This window comes from Gossypium hirsutum, chromosome A09 (assembly GCF_007990345.1).
Source record: "Gossypium hirsutum isolate 1008001.06 chromosome A09, Gossypium_hirsutum_v2.1, whole genome shotgun sequence".
Classification (NCBI taxonomy): domain Eukaryota; kingdom Viridiplantae; phylum Streptophyta; class Magnoliopsida; order Malvales; family Malvaceae; genus Gossypium; species Gossypium hirsutum.
This window is the reverse complement of record NC_053432.1, coordinates 5,596,878-5,606,289: the sequence shown is the minus strand read 5'-3', so window position 1 is coordinate 5,606,289 and position 9,412 is coordinate 5,596,878. Positions and strand designations below refer to the sequence as shown.

At 39.2% G+C, this 9,412-nt stretch overlaps 2 protein-coding genes across 2 annotated transcripts; both read right to left on the bottom strand.

The window, feature by feature from the left end:
• Positions 1-2,055: 2,055 nt before the first annotated feature.
• On the bottom strand, positions 2,056-3,030 carry LOC121203234 (MDIS1-interacting receptor like kinase 2-like). Its single transcript, XM_041076103.1, has 2 exons — positions 2,748-3,030; positions 2,056-2,489 (listed from the first exon to the last, which is right to left on the bottom strand). The coding sequence occupies exons 1-2, from the start codon at positions 3,028-3,030 to the stop codon at positions 2,056-2,058; spliced, it is 717 nt and encodes a 238-aa protein (XP_040932037.1).
• Positions 3,031-3,099: 69 nt separating this feature from the next.
• LOC107942968 (LRR receptor-like serine/threonine-protein kinase SIK1) lies at positions 3,100-4,977 on the bottom strand. The gene is made up of 4 exons (XM_041076102.1): positions 4,896-4,977; positions 4,641-4,775; positions 3,429-4,553; positions 3,100-3,290 (listed from the first exon to the last, which is right to left on the bottom strand). Exons 1-4 carry the CDS (start codon positions 4,975-4,977, stop codon positions 3,100-3,102), a joined length of 1,533 nt encoding a protein of 510 aa, XP_040932036.1.
• Positions 4,978-9,412: the final 4,435 nt, after the last annotated feature.

The following is a 9,412-nucleotide window of genomic DNA, read 5'->3' as shown; positions in this document are numbered from 1 at the left end:
TTTAGGGACTAATTTGATCAAAACATAAAATTTTAGGTCAAAACTGTAAATTTTGAATTACAGAGGACACATGCCTATGTGACTGGACCATTTGGAAGGGGTACACGACCGTGTGGCTAGGTCGTGTGAAAGACTGTGGTTGTTTGAAAAATCAACCTATAGGGGAGACACAACTGTGTAGCAGGTCGTGTGGAGGGTTCTAGGCCATGTGAGAAGTGAAAATTCTAGGGGTTTAAGGGGACATAGTTGTTTAATAGGGATGTGTGGTCCACACGGGTGGCCTACACGCCCTTGTGGCTGGCTATGTAGCCCTATTCCAGGCTCGATTTTCATCTGATTTACTCGCGAAGGAACACACACTTGTCTCTGGGATCTCGAATGTCATTCCTTGTGCCTAGATATGATCCATGGTACTTGGAATGGGTCCTTCAAACGGGATTTATATGAGAATCAACAATAGTTTCCAAGATTTATCAAAATTATCAAGATTTTTGGGAAAACTCGTAAAAGATTCGTATTTGAGTTGAAAGATTAACAAGAACGATGTTATTTTAGAATTTATGGGTTCTACTTATTGGAAATGAGAATACTTACAGACCTTTGATGAGATTTCGAAGGTTATCAATGATAAATTCAACAACCAGTGAAGAAACGGGTTGCACAAGGAATGATTTTGATTCAGGGTAAGCAAATAAATAATTTTCAATAATAAAATAATGTGAAATATGATGAAAAAGAAAAGGGGGAGAAAAGAAAAGATGAAGATATTTATAGATTAGAGGGAGAAATTCTAATTGGAATAAAAGAAATAAATCAAAATTCTAATGTAATTAGGAAATGGGATTAAATAGCTAGATTTTCAATCTTTTAAGTAATTTACCCCTTTTGTCGAAAATAAAATAGAAATGGGTGAAGTTGACATGACTTGAACTTTGGATGTAACAAAAGTAATGAAAAGGCCTAACCAATTAAGTTACTACCCATACTTATTATATTTACATTCTAAATACTATTTATTCTAATGTGAAATTCATCCTAGGTTGCTTAAAAAAAAGAAAAGAAATGAGAAAGATGGTGTTTGATCTCAGGGAGTATACTTAATACTTAACTATCAAGACTAAGACTTATTTCTTAATTATTTATTTCATCAAACCCTCTATATTTTGGGGCTTTATATGGATACCCATTTAAAAAAATATTTAGATTCGGTTTCCTCGTGTTGAATAGTTCGCATGAAGAAAAAAATATATGATGTGGAAATAGCATAAGCTTATACAGGGTTGACTATTAGGGATTTAATATAAACACAACACCAAATTTGAGTTGAGCACTTTTAGTTCACAATGTTATCGAAGAGTTAAATTGTGGATACATGTTTTGTGGTTATTCGTTTGGTAAGAGTTAATTGTTGGGTGTTTTCATAATTAATTTATACACGAAAGGATTGATGGTTTGAAGCATCTTCAATCATTATAATTGATTTATTGGTTGAAGAACACTTGCTATAAAGGACCGGTTTGAACTTGAAATCGGAATTGAGCCTAAAGCTAGAATATCATCATATTGATTTATTAAATCTAATTTTATTTCTGTTTATTTTTACTTTTATTTCTATTTTAATTAATTCTATTATTTTTATTTTAATCAGATTTCATTCTCCAAATCGTACAGACATCGTGGTTACGACAACTACTTGACGCGCAAATTGATTAAACCGAACATAGATTTTAGATACTATTTAGGTGTATGAATATTGTTCTTGTTGAATTAAATTTTGCTGAATTTGCAACATCCAAATTCGCAACAATCTGTCAAATATATGTAACTATCCAATGATTTTGTTTATACTTTCATCTGTTTATGGTAAAATCATTAGGCAAGGTTAAAATGATTGGCAGAACATGGTTGCTAATCTCCATGAACTTCTGTAAAAGTACTGATTAATAAGACATGATTTCTAAATCACTATTCACTACTAGAAGTATTGATATTGAATGGAAAGACTGGAATAAAAGATAAAATAACGCAAAGATGCCTTGCATTGTTACATGAAAATCAAGTTGAAGAACTAGCATGAATTTCAACAATTTCCCCCAAATTCTGAGATGGAATTCTGCCTTCATCATCCATATACAAATCATGGTCCTTGAGTTGCAACAGAGAGACAGCTTGAAGGCGATCTGCTACCAGTCTTTTCCGGGAAAGAAACTCTTGAGACACACACTTCATTGTTGGTCGGAGCTTTGGGTTCAACCTTAAGCAAGCAGAGGCAATTGCTGCAGCGAAAACAATATCCTTTGCCACTCTTCGATCGCTTGGAAGCGATAAGCGTGGATCTAAAATATCACTTAACATCATATTCTTGGAAGATGATGTCGATAGTGACACCAAGAGTTCACCAGGATGCTTTCCCATGAGTGTTTCAAGTGTCAATACTCCAAAGCTATAAACATCGCATTTTTCAGTTACAACCATAGTATAAGCAAGTTCTGCATTTAACAACAAAAGAAAATCAACAGTCTTTATAACAAAAGAACTTCAGCACGTGATAATTCATGGCACTATATCCATAAACTGTTGCTTGTCTTTAACCACAAGCATTTGAAAAATAGCTAATATCCCACTTTTCATTATGATTTAAGAATCGGGGTCTAGTTTTCAATACCTATAAGGCATACTTAGAACCCAAAGTAGATAAAATAGTAGAATAACAAAACAAAAACAGACTCAAAGTTTGGAAACTTGACCTGGTGCAATATATCCGTAGGTTCCAACAAGCATTGTTTGATTAGACGAATCAGGATCAATGAGTCTAGCTGTGCCAAAATCCGAGACACAAGCCTCAAGATTGGAGTTCAATAAAATGTTATTGCTTGATATGTCTCGATGAACTATTGGTGAGTGGCAATCATGATGCAGATAAGATAAAGCACATGCTGTTTCTTTGATTATCTTGACTCTTTTGATCCAATCCAGCTCCATTGCTTCTACATCGTCTGCTAAGACACAAAATAAGCTCCCTCGAGCCATGTATTCATAAATTAAAAACATGCATCGTCTATGGAGACAAAATCCATGAAGCTTCACTATGTTCTTGTGTCATATTTCTGATAGCATTTTTGCCTCATTCTTGAAACTCTTATTAAGAGCTAGGAACTCTGATTCTCTACGATGTAGTTTCTTTAAGGAAGCAATCTTTCCACTTGGTAATTGTGCTCTATAAACACTACCATAACCACCAATCCCAATACAGTATCGGATGTCAAAGTCGTTGGTCGCCTCAATGATATCTTAAAATGCAATTCTTCCATCAAAGTTCAAGATTGAGAACTAATCTCTATTTTTTGTGACATTTGGTTCAGGAATGTTATCTTTGGCTCTGGATCTAAGGAAGAGTAAAACTCCTAAAGCCAAGAAGGCCATAAAACAGAGAACTGGAAGAATGATTTCAACAATTTTTAACTTGTTGATAGGTGTAGAAGGGCAAGGAGAGAAATCTGGTAGGTTTCCACATAAATACTTGTTTCCCCAAAATGAATCAGATGAAAACTGAGAACTCAAGTATTCTGGAATAGGTCCCTCTAGAGAATTATAGGACAGATTGAGCTCTTCCAACCGCCACGAAAAATCAGGAATCATGCCTATTAGATTGTTGTGGCTAAGATCCAAAATGTTGATGTTATTATCGCTATCAAATTGATGCGGTATTTCTCCCTCGATGAAGTTATGACTGAGATTAAGAGTATGACGACCGTAACTGAAAATTTCAGAGGGAATGCTTCCATTTATATGATTATTACTCAAAGACAATATTTGCAAGCAACCCCCAATTTGAGATGGTAAGGGACCTTTTAAAAGATTTGAATCAAGGAACAAATAGCTCAATCTAGATAAATTAGCTAGTGATGAAGGGACCAAACCATTGAGCTTGTTTTTACTTAGATTCAATTCAAACAAATTCTTCAAGTTTCCAATTTCACTAGGAATTGGACCTTGTAGAAAATTTGAATCCAAGTACAAGTAGCTCAATTTGGATAAAGTAGTTAGGGATTGAGGAATCCGATGATTGAGATTGTTGTTACTTAAATTCAATGCAACCAAATTCTTTAAGTTTCCAATTTCATGAGGGATTGAGCCTTTCAGCTTGTTTTCATTGAGAAGCAATTCAACCAAACTCGTCATGTTTCCTAATTCCAATGGAATGAAACTACTAATTTTGTTTGAAGTGAAGTGTAAAAATTCCAAATTGTTTAAGCCACCCAAAGTTGGAGGAATTGCCCTTGTGATTTGATTAAAGGATAAGTCCAACTCTTTTAAATTGGTTAATTTACCCAAGGCAGAAGGGATAGGACCAGTAATTTGGTTTCTAGATAGGTTCAACAATTCTAAGTTGGTTAAGTTGCCCAAGGTAGAAGGGATAGGGCCAATAATTTGGTTTCCAGATAGGTCCAACTGTTTCAAGTTTGTTAAGTTGCACAGGGTAGAAGGAATAGGACCAGTAATTTGATTATGTGATAGGTCCAACAGTTTCAAACTCTTCAAGTTTCCCCAGCCTAAAGGGATAGAACCTTCAAAAGAGTAATTGGAAAGGCTGAGCCCTTTTAAATGTGTAAGTTTTCCAAGAGATTGAGGTAACTCACCTGTTAGATTATTGAGAGAAAGATTGAGGTACTTGATGGATGAGAAAGCACCTATTTGAGGCGGGATGCTTCCAGTAAGCTTTAACCATGGACGATCAATGCGGGTGACGCTTCCAGCTTCATTGCATGATATACCTTACCATTTGCAATGTTCCGGGTTGTGATTGACGTCCCAATGCCACCAAGCAATATGGAGGAGAGCTTCTGCTTCCATCTCTAGGGAGGATGTTGTCGCCAATTTGGTTGAACCAGTACCCAAAGTTGGACCAATGGCAACCACGACCGCAATCAAAACATAAAATAGAACAAGGGTAGTGAAATGAACAGGTGAGGCCATCTTTGAGCTTATTTCTGTAGGTTATGATAATGGTGTATGTCAGTGATTTCCAGCCTAATAATAACTTAATCCTATTTAAACAATTTCATTGCTCTCGAAGTCAAGGTCTTCCTTCTATCATTTGGTTTGAGCCCAGTCGTTACGGCTTGCTGTTGAAAGCTGGACTGCAATGCAACATGGAGCCAGAAGCTTGCTACTGTCGAGACCAGCAGCTATCGAGCTCAGCTCATTTTGCTTGGTGCGCACGAATGGTTTTTGAACCGAATGAAGCAACCAACTTTGCTGTTTTGTTTTGATGTAATTTGGTTCGGTTCAATTTTAGTTTGTTTGTAATACTAGTTAAACTTAAGTTAGTGATAAGATCTTTTGATGTAATGGCTGATTGGTCAGCTATATTTGATTATTTTTGGCTAGTGATTAGGTTTGTATTAGTTGGGGCAATTAAATACATTAGGTAACTGTCAATGTACATTGTAACTCTTTTATATTTCAAATTTGAATGAAAAATGATGAATGTTCAGTTACAACTTTGCTGAGTATTCAATTTTGATCAAATTTTTGCTTTGCTTTGCTCTTTCTTTGCTTCGATTCTTCTTGCTTCAGTCTTGCAAACACTGTGTTGTAACTTTGTTTGATGTATGCTGCTGCCATTGTTCCAACAAATGGTATCATGAGCCCGAGTCTTTGAGGGGCCTTTGTATGCAATCTGTTGTGTTCGAATCAAAACCAACAGCAAGTTCAAAATTTGGTAAGATTGAAGCACTTAAAATCAGTTTAGCAGAATGAGTTTCACTCCACCACCTCCACCAGTGTTCACTGGAGAAAACTATCACATTTGGATAGTTAAAATGAAGACTTATCTCCAGGCACATGATCTTTGGAGTGTGATCGAGAATGATGCTGAACCACCTCCATTGAGAGCCAATCCCACCATTGCACAGATGAGGCAACATACTGAGGAGCGAGCCAAGAAGCATAAGGCTATGGCCTGCTTGCAAAATGGAGTCTCTGATGTGATATTTACTCGCATCATGGCCTGTGACTCACCAAAGCAGGCTTGGGAGGAGCTGAAGGAGGAGTTCATGGGGACTGATAAGACAAGGCAACAGCAAGTGATCAACCTCAGGAGAGACTTTGAAAATTTGAGGATGAAGGAGTCTGAGACCATCAAGCAGTACTCAGACAGGATAATGGCCATTGTCAACAGCATTAGGCTCCTGGGAGTGGACTTCACAGAGAGCAGAGTTGTTGAAAAGGTTATTACAACTCTCCCTGAGAAATTTGAGTCTAAAATCTCTTCACTTGAGGACTCGAGGGACTTATCAGCCATTTCATTGTCTGAGCTGATAAACTCCCTGTATGCACTTGAGCAAAGAAGGGCAAATAGGCAGAAGGAGAATCCTGAAGCTGCTTTCCAGGCTAAAGCCAGTGAAGGCTCGAGTGTGAGTGCAAAAGGCAAGAAGCCTTGGCACAATAGAAGGGTCAAGTCAGGAAGAGATGAAGCAAAAAGGCTGTTCCCACCATGTGTTCATTGCAAGAAGACAACACATTCAGAAAAGTATTGCTGGTTTAGGCCAGATATTCAGTGTAAAAAATGCAAGCAGTTTGGCCATGTGGAGAAGGTGTGCAAGGGGAAACCAAGGGAGGTTGCTCTGCAACAAGCTAGACCTGCTGAGGACATTCAAGCTCAGGAGGAGCAAGTGTTCACAGCAACTTGTTTTGTTGGCACAACCAAGGCCAGCAATGATTGGCTACTAGACAGTGGCTGCTCACACCATATGGCAGCAGATGAGAAGCTGTTCAAAGGCCTAGACAGAAGCTTCCACTCGAGGATTAGAATTGGAAATGGTAGGCTGATTGAGGCTAAAGGCAAGGGCAGTGTGTTGATTAGCACTGGTTCAGGTAACAAGCTAATCTCAGAAGTGTTTTTTGTACCTGACTTAGACCAGAATTTGCTTAGTGTAGGCCAATTAGTTGAAAAGGGCTATACATTGGTTTTTAAGGATGGTTGCTGTATTGTTCAAGACATGAATGGTCTGGAGTTAGTCACAGTCTCTATGACTGATAGGTGCTTCATGCTGGATGTTAGCCAAATAGAAAGAAAGGCATACACCAGCCTTGTTGAAAGCACTGACTTGTGGCATAGGAGACTAGGCCATGCAAATTTTAGATCCATCGATCTGTTACATAGGCTGAATTTGGTTGATGACATTTCAAAAATTGAAGTTAGTGGGAATGTTTGTGAGGTTTGTCAGCTTGGTAAGCAGGCTAGACTGCCTTTTCCTGTTGACAGTGCTTGGAGAGCTCAAAACAAGCTCGAATTGGTGCACTCTGATGTTTGTGGCCCTATGAGAACACCTTCAATCAGTGAGAACAGGTACTTTGCCCTGTTTATAGATGATTTAACAAGGTTGTGCTGGGTCTACTTCTTGAAGCAAAAGTCAGAAGTGTTTGAAGCCTTCTGCAAATTCAAGGCTTATGCTGAAAATCAGTCAGGCTGCAAAATTAGAGCCTTGAGGACTGATAATGGCTCTGAATATGTGTCTGAGAGATTTCAGAAGCTTTGTGACAGTGCTGGGATTCACCATCAGCTCACAACAGTCTATACTCCTCAACAGAATGGAGTCTGTGAGAGAAAGAATAGGACTGTACTGAACATGGCCAGGTGCCTCTTGTTTCAAGGCAAGCTTCCAAGTCAGTTTTGGGCTGAGGCAGTCAACACCTCAGTGTATCTGCTCAACAGACTGCCAACTAGAGCAGTCAAGGATAAGACTCCTTTTGAGGCTTGGCATGGAGTTAAACCTGTGGTAACACACTTAAAAGTGTTTGGCTGTGTATGTTATGCACTTATTCCAGTAGAGAAAAGGACCAAGCTTGAGAGCAGAGCAACTCCAGGAATCTTTGTTGGCTACAGCAGCAACAAGAAGGGCTATAGAGTGTATGATCCTACAGCAAAGAAGGTTTTAGTCAGCAGGGATGTAAAGTTTGATGAGGAAAAGGTGTGGAATTGGAATGGTCTTGAGACTGACTTGTCTGAATTGGACCAGTTAGACTTGGTTGCTGAACCTGTAGAAGAAGGACCAAGTAATGATGCTGTCGATGATATACCAGTGAGGGGCACCAGAACTTTGGCTGATGTCTATCAGAGGTGCAATGTTGCTGTGATTGAGCCCTCAGACTTTGAAGAGGCTGCTAAGAACAGAAGCTGGATGAAAGCTATGGAAGCTGAGTTGGAAATGATCAACAAAAATCAGACTTGGGAGTTGGTGAGCAGACCAGAACACAAGAGGGTCATAGGAGTTTAATGGGTGTACCGGGCCAAGTACAATGCTGATGGCTCACTGAACAAGCACAAGGCCAGGCTTGTGGTGAAGGGCTACAGTCAGCAGTATGGTGTTGACTACCTAGAAACTTTTGCTCCAGTGGCAAGACTGGATACAATTAAGCTGCTGTTTGCTTTAGCAGCTCAGAAGCAGTGGAGAGTTCACCAATTGGATGTCAAATCAGCATTCCTGAATGGTTTTCTCAAGGAGGAGATCTTCATCGAGCAACCTGAAGGTTTTGAAGTTGTTGGACATGAGGACAAAGTGTATAAGTTGAGAAAGGCCCTCTATGGCCTGAAACAGGCACCAAGGGCCTGGTATGACAGAGTTGATGCTTACCTGACCAAACTTGGATGTGTAAAGAGCCTTAGTGAGCCTACTCTGTATGTTAAAAGGTCAGAACATGAAACCTTGCTGATTGTCTCCTTGTATGTGGATGATTTGCTTGTGACAGGGACCAAAATTGAGCTCATTGATCAGTTCAATGTCCAAATGCAGCAAGTGTTTGAGATGACAGATTTGGGGATCATGACTTACTTCCTTGGCATGGAAGTGCACCAGTCTGATCGAGGTATCTTCATCAGCCAACACTCATTTGCTTTGAAGATCCTAGACAAATTTTGCATGCATAACTGTAAAGCAGTCAGCACACCAGTGGCTCAAGGAGAAAAGCTGACTAGCAGTGGTGATCAGCAGAGGGTTGATGAGAGGCACTATCGAAGCCTAGTTGGTTGTCTGTTGTATCTAACAGCAACCAGGCCAGACATCATGTTTGGTGTCAGCCTGTTATCGAGATTTATGCATTGTTGCAATGAGGCACATTTGAAGGCAGCAAAGAGGGTCCTTAGATACATCAAGGGCACTGCTAGTTTTGGTGTAATGTTTGAAAGTCGGAACCAACTGAAACTAGAAGGCTACTCTGACAGTGACTGGGCAGGATCTCTCGATGACATGAAGAGTACCTCTGGATACTTCTTCACACTTGGATTGGGCATGTTTTGCTGGAGTTCAAAGAAGCAACAAACTGTTGCTCAGTCCACAGCTGAAGCAGAGTACATTGCTGCAGCAGGAGCAGTTAATCAGGCCATTTGGCTAAGGAAGCTGCTTTACGA

What these genes read in the sequence shown, in the direction of transcription:
- LOC121203234 (XM_041076103.1), bottom strand. Translation starts at nt 3,030, where the DNA reads ATGGCTCGAGGGAGCTTATTTTGTGTCTTAGCAGACGATGTAGAAGCA. An exon ending in CTACGGATATATTGCACCAG is followed by an intron (nt 2,490 to 2,747) that starts GTCAAGTTTCCA and finishes TGTTAAATGCAG; the next exon opens with AACTTGCTTATACTATGGTT.
- LOC107942968 (XM_041076102.1), bottom strand. Translation starts at nt 4,977, where the DNA reads ATGGCCTCACCTGTTCATTTCACTACCCTTGTTCTATTTTATGTTTTG. An exon ending in TGCCATTGGTCCAACTTTGG is followed by an intron (nt 4,776 to 4,895) that starts GTACTGGTTCAA and finishes GCAAATGGTAAG; the next exon opens with GTATATCATGCAATGAAGCT. An exon ending in AATCATTCTTCCAGTTCTCT is followed by an intron (nt 3,291 to 3,428) that starts GTTTTATGGCCT and finishes TTGCATTTTAAG; the next exon opens with ATATCATTGAGGCGACCAAC.